This window comes from Homarus americanus, unplaced genomic scaffold, assembly GCF_018991925.1.
Source record: "Homarus americanus isolate GMGI-L3 unplaced genomic scaffold, GMGI_Hamer_2.0 scaffold20504, whole genome shotgun sequence".
Classification (NCBI taxonomy): domain Eukaryota; kingdom Metazoa; phylum Arthropoda; class Malacostraca; order Decapoda; family Nephropidae; genus Homarus; species Homarus americanus.
Genome location: NW_024729281.1, coordinates 187,565 through 209,857, shown reverse-complemented (window position 1 = coordinate 209,857; position 22,293 = coordinate 187,565). Strand labels below are relative to the sequence as shown.

The window sequence follows — 22,293 nt, the reverse complement described above, 5'->3', positions numbered from 1 at the left end:
AACCAAAAAAACAGGTTCCGTTCTCCTCTACTTCCAAAGAGAGAGAGAGAGAGAGAGAGAGAGAGAGAGAGAGAGAGAGAGAGAGAGAGAGAGAGAGAGAGAGATATTGATAAGTTGAAAGAAAGTCGAATTAAAGTTAGCTAGAAAACAAGATACACAATACAATAGCTCCATTTGGTCAAATGTGAAAGGAAGGGAGAATATAAAGGGAGAAGGGAGGGTATAAAGGGAGAAGGGAGGGTATAAAGGGCGTATACAGGGAGAAGGGAGATTAAGGAATATACAGGGAGAGGGGTATAAAGGAAGGGAGGGTATAAAGGAAGGGGTATAAAGGAGAAGGGAGGGCTTAAAAGCGAGTATACAAGGAGAGGGGGTATAAAGGGAGAAGGAGGGTAAAAAGGAGAAGGTAGGGTATAAAGGGAGAAGGAGGGTATAAAGGAGGAGGGAGGCATAAAGGGAGGGAGGGTATAAAGGGAGAAAGGTATACAAGGAGGAGGGAGGAAAAGGGGAGATACAGGAGAAACACGCCCTTCATTGTTCTCTATGACTTTCAACTGTCCCAAGGTCGCTTACCACACTAGGAAGGGAGCTTAATGAAAATGGTACATCACCTCTCCCTGCCATGGAGAGAGAGAGAGAGAGAGAGAGAGAGAGAGAGAGAGAGGTTGAAACAAGTGAATTTAGGTAAAAAAATAATAATTAAATAAAAAATAATAAACAGTTAATCTTGGCCCCAAAATATCAAGAAACAGATAAAAATGGGCAAAAAAAATCATCAACAAGTAAAACTAACCGAATACATTATAAAATTACCACAAAATGATGAACTCACAACAAACAGAAGAATATGTAGCGAAGATTATAACAAAGTCGATACAATACACAGAGGTAATTAATATCAAAGAAACTATATAAAAATAATAAATAGTTTACAGATACAAATATATTCAGGGTCATAATGATATAAACTAAGACTCGCTATTTGCTTATCGACCAGACTGCCCCTCGCGTGTGTGGTGACGTCACTGGCCACCATTCTGGAGAGTTCATTTTGAATATTGCATCGTCCGGCGAGACCGTTACGACCGTTATAAACCTGAAATTTAAATTCACAAACGGAACCAACCTTCACTGCCTCGTTTCCCGGCACCAGTCTTGTGGATTTGTCATTAATTATGTTTAGGATTAATCAAGAAATCGCCTTTTATGTCCACGTTGGGGGGATTTTATGGTTGTTATTCTGTCCCAAGCGAGTGTCTTTAAGTAAGTGATTCTCTTATGGTTACACACGACACACAGACACACAGACACACACACACACACACACACACACACATTTCACACACACACACACACAGTCATGGGAGAGAGAAATGCTTCTCTCTCTCTCTCTCTCTCTCTCTCTCTCTAACACACTAACTGTACCAATACGAGAGAGAGAGAGAATATCAAGGACTTACGCACAGGATACTCATGACTTACGACAGGATACTCAGACCCCACGTACAGGATACTCAAGGACTCCCACGTACAGGATACTCATGACTCCCACGTACAGGATACTCAAGGACTCCCACGTATAGGATACTCAAGGACTCCCACGTACAGGATACTCAAGGAGTGGCTCAGGCAGCGAAGGAGAATATATACAAGTCCTATATCCGGTCCTTACCATAGTGTGTGTGTGTGTGTGTGTGTGTGTGTGTGTGTGTGTGTGTGTGTGTGCTTCATCGTTTTCTCATTGTGTGTGTTTTGGTCTGTATGTTTCTTCCATTCGTTCTCTCCCTCTCTCTTGTATTCTCCCATTCTCTCTCATCCTACTATAACTACCTTTACTCTTTCTTCCTTGTTCTCTCTCTCATTCTTCCTCTTTATCTCACATTTCCCTTCATCTATCCCATTCCCTGTATTTTTCATCCTTCCATATTTATTCATCTCTCTCTATTTCCTCATTTATTTTGGTCTCTTTCTATCTACTTCTTTTACCTCTATCTCTCTCTTTCTTCCTCTCTCAAATATTTCAGTATGTGGGAATGGGAGAGACATTAACGAACAAGAATAGAAATAATGCCAATAAAAAAGAATACGAAAATGTGATAAAAGATTAGCATGGAACTTTTAAAGATATGCACCAAGACTATCTGTCAAATCATGTTAATTTCCTATAATTATTTCCGTGTCAACTCAACAATCAGAAATACTTTAATATTCCACTATGTTTATATAAACTGTAAATATTGACGTGTAATTACCCAGGCCGAGGGAATAAAATATATTAAATGTCTTTATTATATCCAGATTACATAAATGTTCATTAGACCTTCCTAAATACGTACTTTCAAAGCCGTGTACGATAGTCAGTACTGTTTTGTTCACACTCGTAGTCAGAAACATTTTTACCCACTTCTCACGTTTATACTGATCTCCCAAGTGGCACTAGGGGTTTACTCTGTATCAGCAATTAACCTGTAATATATACCTGTGTTTTGTTTGTATTTGCCAGGGTTTAACAGCCGTGAAAACTTGGCAATCGGCACGCGTTCACCAAGCCTCTCCGATTCCGATTTCACTTGACTGAAACAAAGCAATTATCTTCCCTCTTGTACTTAGGGTTCATTATCACAAAGGTTCGTAGGTACACATTCTCTCAGTGTTCATTATTACAAAGGTTCGTAGGTACACATTCTCTCAGGGTTCATTATCACAAAGGTTCGTAGGTACACATTCTCTCAGGGTTCATTATCACAAAGGTTCGTAGGTACACATTCTCTCAGGGTTCATTATCACAAAGGTTCGTAGGTACACATTCTCTCAGGGTTCATTATTACAAAGGTTCGTAGGTACACATTCTCTCAGTGTTCATTACCACAAAGGTTCGTAGGTACACATTCTCTCAGGGTTCATTACCACAAAGGTTCGTAGGTACACATTCTCTCAGTGTTCATTACCACAAAGGTTCGTAGGTACACATTCTCTCAGGGTCACACACAGCGTCTGTGTACACATTCTCTCAGTGTTCATTACCACAAAGGTTCGTAGGTACACATTCTCTTAGGGTTCATTATTACAGTATGTCTGTAGGTACACATTCTTCTTCAGGAAGTCCATTATTACAAAGGTTCGTAGGTACACATTCTCTCAGGGTTCATTATCACAGCGTCTTGTACACATTCTCCAGGGTTCATTATCACAAAGCGTCTGCAGGCACACATCTCTCAGGGTTCATTATCACAAAGGTCTGCAGGCACACATTCTCTCTCTCTCTCTCAGGGTTCATTATTACAAGGTTCTGTAGGTACACATTCTCTCAGTGTCTATTACCAAAGGTCTGTGTGGCACACATCTCTCAGGGTTCATTACCACAAAGGTTCTGTAGGCACATTCTCTCAGTGTCTACCACAAAGGTTCGTAGGTACACATTCTCTCAGGGTTCATTATCACAAAGGTTCGTGTAGGTACACATCTCTCTCAGGTTCATTATTACAAAGGTCTGTAGGTACACACTCCTCTCAGGGTTCATTATCACAAAGGTTCGTAGGTACACATTCTCTCAGTGTTCATTATTACAAAGGTTCGTAGGTACACATTCTCTCAGGGTTCATTATCACAAAGGTTCGTAGGTACACATTCTCTCAGGGTTCATTATCACAAAGGTTCGTAGGTACACATTCTCTCAGGGTTCATTATCACAAAGGTTCGTAGGTACACATTCTCTCAGGGTTCATTATTACAAAGGTTCGTAGGTACACATTCTCTCAGTGTTCATTACCACAAAGGTTCGTAGGTACACATTCTCTCAGGGTTCATTACCACAAAGGTTCGTAGGTACACATTCTCTCAGTGTTCATTACCACAAAGGTTCGTAGGTACACATTCTCTCAGGGTTCATTATCACAAAGGTTCGTAGGTACACATTCTCTCAGGGTTCATTATCACAAGGGTTCGTAGGTACACATTCTCTCAGTGTTCATTACCACAAAGGTTCGTAGGTACACATTCTCTCAGGGTTCATTATCACAAAGGTTCGTAGGTACACATTCTCTCAGTGTTCATTACCACAAAGGTTCGTAGGTACACATTCTCTCAGGGTTCATTACCACAAAGGTTCGTAGGTACACATTCTCTCAGTGTTCATTACCACAAAGGTTCGTAGGTACACATTCTCTCAGGGTTCATTACCACAAAGGTTCGTAGGTACACATTCTCTCAGGGTTCATTACCACAAAGGTTCAAACGCTCAACTTCTCTCTTGACTAAAGATTAAAAACAGTATCCACAATTAAAAAAAAAAGATGGACGCAAAAAATTCTGTGTCAAAATTGCATAAGAATTCTACTGTGAATGGATATGGTCCCTTACTCCAGGTCAAAACTCTGTGGGAACTGCAATGAAACTCTTGCCGTAACCAGATGCTTTCTTCCTCCTTACCAAGACAACACAATTTTGCCGAAATCGCATTGGATCTGGACGGGCAATTGGCGAGTTATTTCAGTCGAACAAAGAAGTAAAATAATAATAAAAATAATAATAATAATAATAATAATAGAACTACCAGAATTAGATACGTATAGGTTACCTGTTAGGTTAAGAACACAAACTAACGCACCCAACCCAGGCTCAGAAGACACCAACACATTATGGACAATAAAACAACACAGTAAACAGCATGAAACACCCGGATGAGATGGTTTTCCACCCAGCTAAGAGTAATGAAGAAGTATTGGGCGGCTGGGTGGGTGGGTGTCTGGGTGAGTGAATCACTGTGCATTCAGCGGCCAGAGAAGGAAGTGAACCTCGTTGCATCATTAAACAATTTCATGGTGGTTGAAGGTCCCAGTTTACGATGAAAATATAATTACGTGAGATTAAAATTGTAGATAAAAATGTAAAAAAAATATAAGTTTTATATTACAGCTAAACTGTAATTTATTGTGATATTATTTAACAGCGCCTCCGATAGAAAAATTTCTTACGGTATTAATAATTTATTTCTTTAAAAATGCATTTACTCTTGACTATAATAATACAAGTTACAGTCTTGTTCAAGATTCTTCGAATACTGCTGAAGACAGTTGTCAACTCAGGGCCGTCTGTTTACTATAGTACGTAGTATAGTATAATACAAAACAACAAAGCCCAACCATTAAATTAAGTAACGGGGAATTAAGTAGCCAATCACCGATCACTTTTACATGTATTCATAATTTTTACTACGTGCTATATAGTAAACAGACTGCCTTGAGTTACCTGCTGTCTCTTGCAGTGTTCGAAGAATCTTGAACGAGACTGTACCTTAACATGGAATAAACTGTCGATTTTCGACTATTTACACACAACTTTTAAGATGCTTTGAAAATACGTTTAATTAAAACCACGATAAAATACAAGCAAATTTTTAATTATTATTCCTCATCATTAAATCTTATAAAATTAATATTAAATTTACTTGTGATAAATATATTCACCGATAAAAACATTTAATTACTTAGAGTCGACACAAAAATAAATAATACGTGAAATAATTATTATACTCTCAACTTACGACAAAAACAGCAATAACACTTAATGAGTCAGAACTTAAGTTTTTTTCCACATGACAGAATTATGACACAGAACTTACGATAAATTCAGGATTCTAACTTAAAATTATTGTATTTTGAAAGTCACGTAATAATACATCTATGTAAATGAAGAAGATATAAAACACTGATTAATTAGCTTATAGTACACGGCAAAGACACTGCACTAGACATCTTAATACACTCAACTGCAAAGGAAGTTACCGGTACCCATTCACAGCTAGGTAAACAAATTCAAACCACTTAAGCCACCACACCTTAAATCATTATACACTTACAAATAATAAGAAAATATTATAAAACTTAGTGAATAATAGGTAGTTATAATGAATCATGGCGATCAACCTAGAAGTGTCCGACATTACTGTACTTTCATCACCAGAAAAAGTGAACCCAACTTTAGGGGAAAACAAAAGACAAGCGGAACTAATCTCACATTCATGGATGCTTGATGGAATAAAGTAAAAAAAAAAGTTAAAAATCCCAACAGCACGAAAAAAAAACTAGCTTCATTAAATAATTTCACAGACATTATATCATTAGCGATAAAAACTTGAAAACAAAAAATATTTGGTTTAATTTTACACGTCCACCAAAAACTAACATACATGGCTGAACAACACACATGGCTTGACAACACACATGGCTGGACAACACACATGGCTGACACGAACACGCATGACTAAAACACACACACACACACACACACTACTGCTACTACATAAACGCCTAAAGAATATAACGTCACTATGGAGCACGAATAGATTAGACACCCCGAGCTTATTTCGCCTCAGGATTAAACCCCCTGATGCTATTTGGAGGGGACGGGGTGAGGTGAGGTGAGGTGAGGTGAGGTGAGGTGAGGTTACATTTGCATTAGGTTAGGTTGGGTTAGATTAGCGACAGGGTGGTAAATCTTCAGGTGAAATAAGCTATGGAGATTCCTCAAGTGATCGCAAAAAACTAAATTAAACCCGCCTTTTGAATCTAATCCTCAACATGGACATGGCAAATTAGCAAATTCCCTTAATTAACACGACGGAAAGGTGTTAAAATAATAATGGTGTACCGTGTGTTGTGTTAGACCGTGTACCGTGTGTGTTGTGTTAGATAGACCGTGCACCGTGTGTGTTAAGTGTTACAAGACCCGTGTACCGTGTGTGTTAAGTGTTACAAGACCCATGTACCGTGTGTGTTAAGTGTTACAAGACCCGTGTACCGTGTGTGTTAAACAATACAAAGGGTTGGTGAATTTCTTTGTACCGCGTGACAAAAAATAATGCAAATAAAGTTACAACAAACCCGAAACAGTTTGACAACCCCCCCCATTACCACAACAAACACCGGAACTACACTAATAAGTAGATAATTACTGTTTTTATTATTATTATTATTTTTAGCAGAAAGTAATTTGACCCTCAGAATTGTATTGTTATGGAAGAGGATAAAAACAGAGAGACAAACGTACTGTAATAATATATAACGTAGAGAGAATAATAATAATAATAATAATAATAATAATAATAATAATAATAATAATAATAATAATAATAATAATAATAATAAAACCAAGCTGTGCAGATTACTAATGACCGGTTGCCAGGTAGGTAAATATCCTCAAAAAATTATTTATCCGGCCAAGTTAAAAAAAAAAAGTTATCCGGTCAAGTACATTTCCGCCAGAACTTACCAAATCAATTAAAATCACTCACCCTTAAGTCCAGGTTATGGTGCAGGGATTTGTGGTGCTGGTGGTGTAGTGCTGGTGGTAGTGCTGGTGGTAGTGGTGGTGCTGGTGGTGGTGGTGGTAGTGCTGGTGGTAGTGGTGGTAGTGGTGGTAGTGGTGGTAGTGGTGGTAGTGGTGAAGAGTGTCACCAGAGTTCCCTTGCTGAAACCAAAGAGGGAATTAAACTTGTGATTTTCCAAACAATAACACGTAAATAAGTTTGTTTGTATAGTCCATACATACATACATACATACATACATACATACATACATACATACATACATACAGCACGCTCATACATCCACATACAAACACACACACACATATACACTCATACCATGCAGTCATACAAACACACACATAATTTAACATTCAAAACACACACACACACACACACAAACACACACACACACACACACACACACACACACACACACACACACACACACACACACCAAATTAAAGACTACCTTCCAATAAACCATTCAAAAACAGCAACACACTCACCAAACAAACAAACAAACAAAAAAAAACATTCTAAATTTACACTAAAACAATTTAGAATTCTGAATTTAATCGCCGTTTCTAAAAAGACTTACAACACACGATCCCTCAATTTCCACTGTAATTATTTGCAGTTCAATGGCTGTATCAACAAACTACAGCTCTACGAATTTGCAATGATCACTGAGGGTTGCAACATTCCCGTGGTCTCCCCCCGTTTGCAACTCGGGAAATTGCAATGTTGACTTTAAGGCCGGCCCCCGTGTTTGCATTGCACGACTCAAAATTCGGAAATCTGAATTGCAAAATCACTTGTTATAAAATCCCAGGAAGAAAAATATATATGGGTTAAAAGAGAGAGAGAGAGAGAGAGAGAGAGAGAGAGAGAGAGAGAGAGAGCGATTGCGTGCAGATAGATTGAGAGGAAGAAGCGTTTTGCATGTAAAGTGAAGACATCCAGAGCCAATTTACGTGCAGATTGAGTGCGTGGAGGGCATTTGCGTGCATGGAGTGTGTTTGCGTGCAGGGGGTGATCAAGACCAAATTTAATTAATGGAGACTAGACCAAAGAGGATTTGAGTGGGTCGATGTTAACTACTGAGAAGCAGAGAGAGAGAGAGAAAAGAAAAGAAAGAAAGAAAGAAAGGATCAGAGGCAATGAGTGGTGTTAGCACAGTAATGTGTCGTGGGGGAGGTGGAGAAGGAGAGGGAGAGAAGGAGAAGAGACGGAGGAAGGAGAAGGAGGGAGAGACGGGGAGGGGAGGGAAAGGAGGGAGAAAATATAGGCCTCTTGATCTATGTACCGATGGCTGGGGAGTATAGGCCTATGATCATATGTCACTGGCACCTCTCTAGTGTTAGGAGGGAGGAGAAGAGGAGGAGGAGGAGGAAGAGAAGGAGGAGGAAGAGGAGGAGGAGGAAGAAGAAGAGGAATAGGGAGGAGGAGGAGGAAGAGGAGGAGGAGGAAGAGTAGGAGGAAGGAGAAGAGGAGGAGGAAGGAGAAGAGGAGGAGGGAAGAAGAAGAGGAAGAGGAGGAGGAGGAGGAGGAGGAGGAGGAGGAGGAGGAGGAGGAGGTGTGAGGAAGACAAGGGAAGGTGGAGGTAGAGGTTAAAGTGGAAAAAGAAAGTATTTGGTTAGGTTAGGTAATTAGCGCCACATTATAAACAAGTACTAAAAGAAATGCCTCGCTAATTGGAAAATAAAAACGTAAAAAAAATAAAATAAATAAAATAAAAATAAAATAACTAACAATTTAATGTTTACCTTAACATTTATTATCGTGTGTGTGTGTGTGTGTGTGTGTGTGTGTGTGTGTGTGTGTGTGTGTGTATGTGTGTGTGTGTGGGTGTGGTGTGTGTGTGTGTGTGTGTGTGTGTGTGTGGGGGGATGTGTGTGTGTGTGTGTGTGTGTGTGTGTGTGTGTGTGTGTGTGTGTGTGTGTGTGTGTGTGTGTGTGTGTGTGTGTGTGTGTGTGTGTGTGTGTGTGTATAAACAATGTGCTTTTGTAACTATTAAAAAAACTATTTTAACGAGTTCAGAAATTTTATTTTATTTTTCCTATAAATTATTTTTACAGTTCGTTATAATTTGTTAATTTCTTCCTTCATTTTCTGCACTGGGCCTCTACCACCACCACCACCACATCCACCACCACATCTACCACCACGCCACACCCACTACCATCACTACACACACACTACCACCCACCACCACACACTACCACCACCACACACCACCACACACCCACACCACCACCACATACACACACACACCACCACCACCACACACACACCACACCACTACCACACACACACCACCACACACCACCACCACCACACACTATCACCACCACTACCAAACACTATCACCACCACTACCACACACCACCACCACCACACACCACCACACACTACCACCACCACATCTATCTTGTATGCTTAAGACTTCACAAGATCACACGATTCAAAAACTGTGATCCCATTTCTCTTTTTCATGAATAAATTTTCCTTTCAATTTTCAGTTCTTCTTCTCGAGGTCTCTACAATAGAACCTTTATAATTTGGCCCTGAACCCCGTGACAAAAGACTTGGGGACTATCTGGTTAATTTATTTCAATATCTGAACCAAAATAATGAGATAATTTAAATTGTTTGATATTTTATTTTACGATACGATTTTTTTTATTTTTTTACCATAAAATTTATATTTCAACTTTTTTACGATTTAATTTTATTTATATTTTTTTTTTACGATACAATTTCTCTTTTTTTACATTATATTTTACGATACATTCATTTCATTTATCGTTTTTACATTTTACTTTACGATACAACTTTTACTTTTACATTTAATTTTACAATACATTTTCAATATTTACGATACAATTTCTATTTCAACCTTTTCACGAATCAATTTGTATTCATCTTTACGTTATATTTTACGATGCAATCTTTATTTCCATTATTTATCTAGAACGTAATTGTTATTTTATCAAGGGGTATAGGCCTAGTGAAGATGGTACGATTTCTCAGCAGGTATAGGCCTATGGAAGATGGGGGTTTTGGTCTCAGTGTGTCCCGTATGTCTTTAATAAACTGGTTAGGGTAAGGACGAGACACACACACACACACACACACACACACACACACACACACAATAATAATAATAATAATAATAACGGTTGTTCGTGTAACGAGGATGGCCAACCCAAGAGACCTAGGCGTAAATTTGTTTAAGGTTGAACTGTAACACAACAACCACCTGAGTTAACGAGCTGCAGCATAGTGTTGAAGGTGCAGACTGTCGCCAACACAACAACCACGTCCTAGTTAACGAGCTGCATGACCCAGTGTTTAAGGTGTGACTGCTCGCCAACACAACAACCACGCCCTAAGTTAACGAGCTGCGATGATGTTTAGGTGTGGCTGTCCATAGCCAACTACACCCTAAGTTAACGAGCTGCATGACAGTGTTTAAAGGTGTAGAAGCTGTCGCCAACACAACCACACCCTAAGTTAACGAGCTGCATGACCCAGTGTTTAGGTGTAGGCTGTCGCCAACAACAACCACCTGAGTTAACGAGCTGCATGATGTTTAAGGTGTAGAAGCTGTGTAACACAACCGCCTCGAGCTGCATGACCCAGTGTTTGGTGCTAGAAACGCCAAACAACCACCTGAGTGAGCTGCATGACCCAGTGTTTAAGGTGTAGAAGCTGTCGCCAACAACAACCACCTGAGTTAACGAAGCAACGGTGATGTCAAGGAATAATCCAAGAAGACGGACAACTCGCCAACTGCTGGCTAACTATTACCCGAAACACGATGCAAATCGATTAACATCCAGGTGCCTAATTATACACAAACACTACACCAAACACACCATACACAACAGACACATACAAACACATATCCCCCACAAATCAGTGATAATTAATTCTTGAAGGATTGATTACAATTAATAGAATTTTAATTGTGTTTATGATAAGATGGCGGAGGTTAAGACGTGTGTGTGGGTGGTGGGTAGGTTGGGAGGGATTATACTCTATATAAACCCTATACAGCCCTCCTCACATGACAATCCTCTCATCTCTTCATCCTTCACAGGGAGTCGAAAGGTTCTCAGAGCGACGCTGTCAACCACTCCTTATCTTCCCCTCACAGTATTGATTCTCGCGTCCCTTCTCCTCCTCTTCTTCCTATTCTTTTTTCCCCCTCTCCTCCTTCTCCCTATTCTTATTCTTATTCTTCTTCCTCTATCATTTCTTCCTATTGTTCCTCCTTCTCTTCTTCCGCCCCCTCCTCCCTGTCTCCACTTCCCTCTCCTCTTCCCTATTCCCCCACCTGCCACCTCCGACTGTACTCCTCCTATCCATCCCTCACCTCCTCCTATCCATCCCTCACCTCCAATACAGTACCTCTCCTCCTCTCTCCGACCCTCTACAAAGCTTAGCGCCCACCTCCCCACAGCACCTCCCCACCTCCCCACACCTCCCCACCACAGCACCTCCCCCACACAGCCTCCCCACCAGCACCTCCCCACAGCACCTCCCCCACACAGCACCTCCCGACCTCCCACTGATTCAGGACAAAAGACCAATAAAAACTTTATATTTATTGGAGAAATAAATGCTTGGTATTCAGGATCATCAATCTGTTGACCGCTTATTCTACCTGTGTTTGGTGAGATGGGGAAGATGAGGTGAGAGAAGTGGGAGAGGGAGGGAGGTATTAGAAGAGTAGATAGAGAGGGCCGGATAGGTAGCAACTCGATAAAAAAAAAGTTGCATTGTTATAGCTCAGCATATTATACTGTACAATGAATGGGGGGGGTTGTAACGTTGTGAGCTGGTTGTGGTTGTGGGCTGGTTGTGTTGTGGCGGTTGTGGTTGTGTTTAGGGGCTGTGTGGTTGTGGGCTGGATGTGTTGTGGTTGTGGTAGTGTTGTGGTTGTGGGCTGGATGTGTTGTGGTTGTGGTAGTGTTGTGGTTGTGGGCTGGATGTGTTGTGGTTGTGGTAGTGTTGTGGTTGTGGGCTGGATGTGTTGCGTTGTGGTAGTGTTGTGGTTGTGGGCTGGATGTGGTGGTAGTGTTGTGGTTGTGGGCTGGATGTGTTGTGGTTGTGGGCTGGATGTGTTGTGGTTGTGGGCTGGATGTGTTGTGGTTGTGGTAGTGTTGTGGTTGTGGGCTGGATGTGTTGTGTTTGGTAGTGTGTTGTGGTTGTGGGCTGGATGTGTTGTGGTTGTGGTAGTGTTGTGGTTGTGGGCTGGATGTGTTGTGGTTGTGGTAGTGTTGTGGTTGTGGGCTGGATGTGTGTGGTTGGGTTGTGGTAGTGTTGTGGTTGTGGGCTGGATGTTGTGGTTGGTAGTGTTGTGGTTGTGGGCTGGATGTGTTGTGGTTGTGGTAGTGTTGTGGTTGTGGGCTGGATGTGTTGTGGTTGGGTTGTGGTAGTGTTGTGGTTGTGGGCTGGATTGTGTTGTGGTTGTGTGGTGTTGTGGTTGTGGGCTGGATGTGTTGTGGTTGTGGTAGTGTTGTGGTTGTGGGCTGGATGTGTTGTGGTTGTATTATAAGTTTACACCGATCCTTTACAACTTCCCATAACCCACAGTTTTCTCCTCCTTCCTCATCATCTTCCCAACCTCCTCCCACCCACCTCTCCCCTATCCTATCCCACTCTTTCCTCTATTCCCCAACCTATCCTTAACCTACCCTATTCCAGGAGTTCAGGCAGCGGTCGGTGTGTGTGTGGGGGGGAGGGAGGGGGGAGGGTGGGGGGAGAGGATGGAAGGGAGGGTAGGAGCTATTTGCACATTGTGGTAGAATATTCAAACGTTCTGAGTCTAGATTTCTTTTCGCCCGAGTCCACTCTTGGTCACTGAACTTTTACCCGGCACTGAATTATGGCAACTAGCTCTCTCTCTCTCTCTCTCTCTCTCTCTCTCTCTCTCTCTCTCTCTCTCTCTCTCTCATCCCATGTTTATTAATTCACCATGGCCGGGCGGACACTAGACCAGTCTAAGTTGGCCATGAATTTTAGAACCACCTAAGCAAAGGTATATTGTTGGAACCCCCTGAACACAATGGGAGGATAGAAGACCACGTTAGTCATTTATGAATTTTAGACAACCAACGATGATGTTGTTGGAACGTAAACACAAAACCTCCGGCCGTAGATTACGTTAGTAGGCCATGAATTTAGATCAGTGAGAATGTTTGTATTATTGGAACCCAAACACAATGGTCGGAGAGTAGTTTATGTGAGTCAGTCATGAATATTAGACTAGCGAGAGAATGTTGTAGTGTTGGAAACCCAAATACACACAAGGGGTAATAGAAGACTTTATGTAAAGGGTAATGAATTCTACCCTTACATTGTTGGAACGAGTCAAGATGGCGGATAGTACAGTGGATTATGTGAATGCTAGACCATTGTTACTTATGTTATTGGGACACACACACACTGGTACACTCAATGGTAAAGCGACCCCATAAATACAGCTACCACCACCACTATCACCAGTACTACCACCACCACTACTACTACCTCCCGTACTACCATCACTACTACCACCACTACTACCACCACTACTTCTACTACCACCACTACCACTATCATAACTACCACCACCATCTTCCCTACTATCACCACCACTATCACAGGTTACAGCTGTTGTCCCCGTTACAGCCAAAACAGCCGCCCTCAATAAGCGGTACGACAGCTGCACGTATCTGTTGAGCAGTCCACGGCCTCTGTTTCAACGGGGTACACAGTTTGGCTTTCTATATGGAGACCTTGTCGTGGAGGATGTGGAGGATTGGAGGATGTCAGGATGTGGAGGATGTCAGGATGTGGAGGATTGGAGGACGTCAGGATGTGGAGGATTGGAGGATGTCAGGATGTGGAGGATGTCAGTGTGTGGAGGATTGGAGGATGTCAGGATGTGGAGGATTGGAGGATGTGGAGGATTGGAGGACGTCAGGATGTGGAGGATTGGAGGATGCCAGGATGTGGAGGATGTCAGTGTGTGGAGGATTGGAGGATGTCAGGATGTGGAGGATGTTAGGATTGGAGGATGTCAGGATGTGGAGGATGTCAGGATGTGGAGGATTGGAGGATATCAGGATGTGGAGGATGTCACGGAGGGTACTTGAGGTGATATCATGTGGTAGGTGAAATAGGCCCCTTCCAGTCCTATTAGGCCCCTCAGTGAAACGTAAACATGGTCGGGGACAAGTTCTATTGGGCCCTTAAGTTAATATATTATATTTAGGGATCTAGTGTTAGTGGACCCTTCTTTTAGTAAGCCCTAACCAGACCTGACCTGACATGACCTGACCTAACCTAACCTAACCTGACCTGACCTGACCTGACCTGACCTGACGTAACCTAACCATAGGGGTCACGTCTTCCTAGGCCCAATTATAATGTCATTGGGGCCTGGCAAGAACTGGGGCCTGATAAGAACTGGGACCTGATAAGAACTGGGGCCTGATAAGAACTGGGGCCTGATAAGAACTGGGGCCTGCTAAGAACTGGGACCTGGTAGAACTGGGGCTGATGACAGAACCGGGGGCCTGCTACTAGGAACTGGGGCCTGATGGGAGCAGGGCCTGCTAAGAACTGAGGGCCTATTGATAAGAACTGGGGCCCTGTGGTAGAAACTGGGGCCTGGTAAGGGCAGGGCCTGATGATAAGAAACAGGGCCTGATAAGAACTGAGTGCCTGATGGGAACTGGTGCACGATATTAATAACTGGGCTGATAAAAGACAGGCCCGATAGAACTGGGGCATGATAGAACTGGTGCTGTTAAGGGCGCTGGGGCCTGCCTAAGAACTGGGGCCTGATAAGAACTAGTGCCTGATAAGAACTGGGGCCTGGTAGAACTGGGGCCTGGTAAGAACTTCACAGCCTGGTAGAACTGGGGGCTATTAAGAACCGGGGCCTGATAAGAACTGGGGCCTGATGATAAGAACTGGGGCCTGCTAAGAACTGGAGACTGATAAGAACTGGGGCCTATTGATAAGAACTGGGGCCTGATGATAGAACTGGGGCCTGATAAGAACTGGGGTGCCTGATAAGAACTGAAAGCTGATAAGAACTAGTGCCTGATAAGAACTGGGGCCTGGTAAGAACTGGGGCCTGGTAAGAACTGGGGCCCGATAAGAACTAGTGCCTGATAATAACTGGGGCCTGGTAAGAACTGCCTAGCCTGATAAGAACTGGGGCCTGATAAGAACTGGCCCTGATAAGAACTAGTGCCTGATAAGAACTGGGGCCTGGTAAGAACTGGGGCCTGGTAAGAACTGGGACCTATTTAACCCAAGTACCATACAATTCGCAAAATGACTGTCCGTGGAACCAGAAGTATACAGTATATATATATTGCTGTTCCTGCTGTATAAGTGGTGCTGCTGTTTACTCCTGCTGTTGCCACGGGTACAGCTGCTGTTAAACGGGATAAAGTTGTTTCCCTGCAGCTAGAGGCAATATCCTGACGCCGGTGCTATTGTCATTACAGTCGCTTGCTAGCACATCCTTAACAACTAGCAGGCAAATGAATTCAAAGGTGCACAGGGGGGAAGGGGGGGAAAGGGTAAGGGGAGGGGGGAGGGGGGAAAGGGTAAGGGGAAGGGGGAGGGCGGAGAAATGGGAGGAAGAGAATGGAGAGAGAGAGAGAATCCAACACAATCTCCCCATCCTCTCCCCCAACTCGTCCCCATAAGAGCGAAACTCCCATACACACATAAGGAGACAGAAGCCCTTATAGCCATCCCACTGAATGAAAGAATTCCATTGCATCTTGACATTTCATTCTAACATCACAAGTCAGTGAATGAAAGGGTCGGGGCAAGAGGCTGTTATGTGGAAGACCTTGGCGCGGCGTAGTGAGCGACAAGACGGGAATGAATTTGAAAGTACATTACTGTATGATTTGGTGGGTGGCAGGGAAAAATATGGGGTGGTGGGGGAAAAATATGGGGTGGTGGGGAAAAATATGGGGTGGTGGGGAAAATATGGGTGGTGGGGGTGGGTGGTGGGGGAAAATATGGGGTGGTGGGGAAAAAATATGGGTGGTGGGGGGAAAAATATGGGGTGGTGGGGGAAAATATGGGGTGGTGGGGGGGAAAAATATGGGGCGGTGGGGGGAAAATATGGAGTGGTGGGGGAAAAATATGGAATGGGTGGGGAAATATGGGGTGGTGGGGGAAAAATATGGGTGGTAGGAAAAAATATGGGTGGTGGGGAAAAATATGGGGTGGTGGGGGAAAATATAAAAGTGTGTGGAAAAAATATGGGGTGGTGGGGGATATTTGATGATGTGGGGTTGTGGAATGTGTATTGGTGGGGGGAATGACTCACCAAAGGCCAAGAACAAGGCCAAATTAATCCCTGCCTCCAACACTTCCTTCCCCACACCTTTGTCTCCAACACCTGTCTCCAACACCTGTCTCCAACACCTGTCTCCAACATCACTTTTATCTTCTCTTATGATCTTATATTCAATAAATATTCCTGGTGTCTATTTCAGATTCCGCTTCGAGTGGTGAATATCTGTCTATCTGTCTGTGTCTGTCTGTCTGTCTCCGCATCTGTCTGTACCTGTCTTTTCTCTGTCTGTATCTATCTGTCCCTTTTCTCTGTCCGTCTATCTGTTTCTGTCTATCTTTTTGTTTGTCCCGTCTGTCTGTCTATCTGTCTGTCTGCCTCTCACAAACACCAGAAGCCACGAAAGACATCCCAGACTGTCTCATTCTCTGTCTATCTGTCTGTCCCCCCTCCCCACCCCCCCCTCTCAAGCGCCAAGTGGAAACACACCATAGCTCTCACTTCCCCACCTCCCCACCTCCCTCACCCCCAACCAAATAACGCTGAGAAATCTTCCCTAGATAATTCCCTAAAATATGAGTAACGCCATTTTGCAGCGTCGACACACATAAAATGGCTACCAATATGACATAAAAGTTCATACATACACATAACATACATACATACATACATACATACATACATACATACAAAAACACACACCAACACAAATATACACACACACACACACACACAAAGAAAAACACAAAAACACACATATACAGACAGGCACACACACACACACACACACACACACACACACACACACACACACACACACACACACACACACACCATACAGCCAGGTTCTACCTTCACTACTGACACCATTACCCTCAACCACTATCACCACGCCTCTATGGGCCATTACACCTCTACAATATAACGCCATCTCACGGGGTTATGCAATTGCAATAAGCAGAAACGTTCAGAGGTTGCAACATTATTATAAGTGAGAGTATTGGGGTCGGGTCAGTCAGGTTAGGTTAGTAAGACTATCATTGGGGTCAGGTCAGGTTAGTAAGACTATCATTGGGGGTCAGGTCAGGTTAGTAAGACTATCATTGGGGGTCAGGTTATAAGACTATCATTGGGGTCAGGTCAGGTCAGGTTAGTAAGACTATCATTGGGGGGTCAGGTTAGGTTAGCAAGACTATCATTGGGGTCAGGACAGTAAGACTATCATTGGGGTCAGGTCAGGTCAGTAAGATTTTATTAAATAAAAAAAATAAAAAATTACGATATTCTACTTATTTTCAACAGCAAAAACAACAACAAACAACAACAAAACAACAAAACAAAATCCCATAAAATTCTCTCACACAAACACAGAATTACTTAGGAATTTCTGATAAGAATTTTTTCTCCCTTCTCTCAGTAGCGACTTAGAGATTTTTAAAACTTTTAGAGGAGAAAGTTCAGTCAAAGTTCTCTTAAGGAGCTCCCCCAACCACCCTGCCTCGCTGTTCCTTTTTTCAAGTAGCACCAGTTACCCTCAGCAGCACCAGTTACCCTCAGTAGCACCAGTTACCTCAGTAGCACTAGTTACCCCAGTAGCACCAGCACCTCATAGCACAAGTACCCCAGTGCAGCACCAGTACCCTCAGCACCAGTTACCCTCAGTAGCACCAGTTACCCTCAGAAGCACCAGTTACCCTCAGAAGCACAAGTACTCTCAGTAGCACCAGTTACCCCAGTAGCACCAGTTACCCCAGTAGCACAAGTTACCCTCAGTAGCACCAGTTACCCTCAGTAGCACTAGTTACCCTCAGTAGCACCAGTTACCCCAGTATACCTCAGTAGCACCAGTTACCCTCAGTAGCACCAGTTACCCTCAGTAGCACCAGTTACCCCCAGTAGCAAGTTACCCCCAGTAGCACTGCCACCCCAGCACAAGTTACCCTCAGTAGCACTAGCTACCCCAGTAGCACACCAGCACCCCAGTAGCACTAGTTACCCCAGTAGCACCAGTTACCCTCAGCAGCACAAGTACCCTCAGTAGCACCAGTTACCCTCAGTAGCACCAGTTACCCTCAGAAGCACAGTTACCCTCAGTAGCACCAGTTACCTCAGTAGCACCAGTTACCCTCAGTGCACAAGTTACCCTCAGTAGCACCAGTTACCCTCAGTAGCACTAGTTACCCTCAGTAGCACCAGTTACCCTCAGTAGCACAAGTTACCTCAGTAGCAACCAGTTACCTCAGTAGCACCAGTTACCTCAGTAGCACCAGTTACCCTAGTAGCAGCACCTCAGAAGACCCTCAGGTTACCCTCAGTAGCACTAGTTACCCTCAGTAGCACCAGTTACCTCAGTAGCACCAGTTACCCTCAGTAGCACAAGTTACCTCAGTAGCACTAACCCTCAGTAGCACCAGTTACCCTCAGTAGCACTAGTTACCTCAGTAGCACCAGTTACCCTCAGTATAATCTTACTCACAATGGATAGAGGTGAGGAAGGAGGGGAGGGATGAGAGAAGGATAGGTGAAGGATAAAGGGAGAGGAAAGATAGGAGAGGAGAGAGAAGGAGAGATGTGGAAGGAAGAGGAGAGAAGGTGAAGGAGGGGGAGGAAGAAGGAGGACGAGGAGGAAGAAGAGGAGGAATAATAAGAGGAGGTGGAGGAGGCAACATCAAATTTAGAATTACCTAATGGTGATAGCTGGTGATTGTGGTTGATACTGGTGATTGTGGTTGATACTGGTGATTGTGGTTGATACTGGTGATTGTGGTTGATACTGGTGATTGTGGTTGATACTGGTGATTGTGGTTGATACTGGTGATTGTGGTTGCTGCTGGCGACTCACAATGGTGGTAACTGAAAAAGAAATTACGAAGTATTACAAGAGGATAATGTTAGTAGAGACACGAGTAATGCTGATAAAGGAGGGAGAGAGAGAGAGAGAGAGAGAGAGAGAGAGGAGAAGAGAAAAGAGAAGGGAAGAGAGAGAGAGAGAGAGAGATAAAAGGGGAGGAGGATGATAATGAATGATTGAATGAATGAAGGATGATAGTGAATGAAGGAAGGATGATGATAGTGAAGGAATGAATGAAGGATGAGAAGTGAATGAAGGAAGGATGATGATAATGAATGAATGAATGAATGAAGGATGATAGTGAATGAAGGAAGGATGATGATAGTGAAGGAATGAATGAATGAAGGATGATGAGTGAATGAAGGAAGGATGATGATAATGAATGAATGAATGGAATGAAGGATGATAGGTGAATGAAGGAGGATGATAGTGAAGGAATGAATGAAGGAATGAATGAAGGATGATAGTGAAAGAAGGAAGGAGGATGATAATGAATGAATGAATGAATGAAGGATGATAGTGAAAGAAGGAAGGAGGATGATAATGAATGAATGAATGAATGAATGAAGGATGATAGTGAAAGAAGGAAGGAGGATGATAATGAATGAATGATGATAGTGAATGAAGGAAGGATGATGATAGTGAATGAATGAATGAATGAATGAATGAATGATGATAGTGAAAGAAGGAAGGATGATGATAGTGAAGGAATGAATGAAGGAAGGAAGAAAGGAAGGAAAGAAGGAAGAAAATGACAAGAGATAACAAAGAAGGAGATAATTACCTGTTCGTCCATCACCATGAAGGTGTTGAGGCCACATCACCTGTAATTAAAAACAAAAACATTAAACACCTGTCACTATTACATTATATATCAAAGTATACCTGTATGTATATTATGTCGTATGTATATATTTATGTATATCAGTGTGTCCTCCTTAGTATGTCTTCCTTGAGTGTCACTTGAAATGTCTTCCAAGAATTTGATGTAAAAATGTAATGCTTTACACCAGTCCAAAGGAAGAAACAAGAGCTGTCCTGAAGGCGAGTGAGGAAAATAAGGAAGGAAGGAAGGAAGGAAGGAAGGAAGGAAGGAAGGAAGGAGGGAGGGGAGGGGAGGGGGATGAAGAAAGGGGAGAGGAAGTGAAGAGGAAGAGCAAAATAATGAAGAAGGTAGGAGAGAGGTGCAAGGAAAGGAAGAGGGAAGAAGAGAGGAAAAGAGGGAAAAGATGAAAGTGGGGAGCAGGGGAGAGGGGAGAGGGTAAGGAGAGGTAAGGGAGAGGGTAAGGGAGGGGAGGTAAAAAACAAAGGCTCTGGGGTGAGTGAGAGGACTGCCTGACTCTGATTGTCACTTCAATTCAGCCACAATTTTCTGGGAAGATTGACATGGGAGAGAGGGAGGGGAGGGGTGGGGTGGAGAAGGGGGAGGGAGGGGTGAGGTGAAATTGGAGGAGGGGGGAGGTGGAGGATGGTGGTGAAGATGGAGGAGGTGATGGAGGAGGAGAGATGAGAAGAGGGAATAGTATTGGAAGAGAAATGAAGCTAACGAAATGAGAAGAAGGGAGAAGAGGAGGAAGAAGAGGAACCGGATAATAACACAGACAATAAGAATAACATTACACTAAACACAAACCTACAAAACACGACGTCAACGGAATTACGTCAAATGGCATCACGGGACGTCGAGGGGGAGAATTACGTCGACAGGGAGGGGGAATTAAGATAGGGTGGGGAAAATACAGCTGGGTGGGGGAAATTTGCTGGGAAAAAATACACCTCAATAACTAAGCTGATTGTTTACATCAAGTCAGCTGGTCGGTACTAGGTAGAAAAAGCGCGCGCAAATTCTGATGTTAGGACTGTTAACCTATCATGGTCTAACACCCCGCCATCATGCCTCCATCTACACCCTCACAACCATCATGTCGTTATAGCTGACAGCCTTGTGCCGCCGACTCCTGCACCATTGGCTTTTTATTGATATTAGCAACTATAAAAACCCGCCATGTTACTGTCAGGTGACGGAAGTAAACAGAGGGAAAGACATCGTTGCAGGGCGGGAGGACCACATAAACAGAAGGCGAGGATGGTGTTAGGGGGAAGCTAAAGGAATATTCACAAATGTCCGCGTTGACAGATTTCAGATGCCTATTTTAAGTTTGTGGTTATAATTACACCCCCTTTTCGTCCTCCTTCCCTTCTCACCTTTCACCCACCTTCCCCAACTATTACTACTACTACTACTATTACTATTACTACTACTACACACTATTAATAACCAGCCTCGTCTTCACATCTGCAGTCTCTCGCTAGGATTCACAAGTCAATTACCACATCATGTAAACAAACCCTCCTGGCGAGACTAACCTAACCTAACCATGACTAGACTAACCTAACCTAACCTAACATAACCTAACCTAACCTAACCATGACTAACCTAACCTAACCTAACCTAACCTAACCTAACCTAACCTAACCAGAGTCTTACCATTGATGTTATTGGTAGGAAAAGTTTGTTGACTTGTATAAAAGTTTCGATTCTTGATGAGTTAGTGTGAGGTATTGCCCTTCATACGGGCTTAGGAGATAGTGGAGATAGTGAGATAGTATGAGGGAGATAGTGAGATAGTATGAGTGGGATAGTGGAGATAGTGGGGATAGTATGAGGAGATAGTGAGATAGGAGATAGTATGAGTGGAGATAGTGGGAGAAGGAGTGGAGATAGTGGAGATAGTATGAGGAGTAGTGGGAGATAGTGGAGATAGTATGAGTGGAGATAGTGGAGATAGTATGAGTGGAGATAGGAGATA

General features: G+C 43.0%; 1 protein-coding gene across 17 annotated transcripts in view; it reads right to left on the bottom strand.

The window, feature by feature from the left end:
• Positions 1–22,293, bottom strand: part of LOC121866676 (exocyst complex component 5-like) — a 176,815-nt gene that overhangs the window by 15,431 nt on the left and 139,091 nt on the right. For 9 of the 17 annotated variants that reach the window (XM_042366377.1, XM_042366374.1, XM_042366372.1 and 6 more), the window contains 3 exons: positions 20,268–20,307; positions 19,317–19,485; positions 7,292–7,467 (listed from right to left, as the gene is read on the bottom strand). In XM_042366377.1, coding sequence (XP_042222311.1) covers positions 7,305–7,467; positions 19,317–19,485; positions 20,268–20,307 — 372 coding nt within the window. In that variant the 3' untranslated portion in view covers positions 7,292–7,304. The remainder of the gene's footprint in view (positions 1–7,291; positions 7,468–19,316; positions 19,486–20,267; positions 20,308–22,293) is intronic. The other 8 variants (XR_006089001.1, XR_006088999.1, XR_006089004.1 and 5 more) reach the window with 3 other exon arrangements.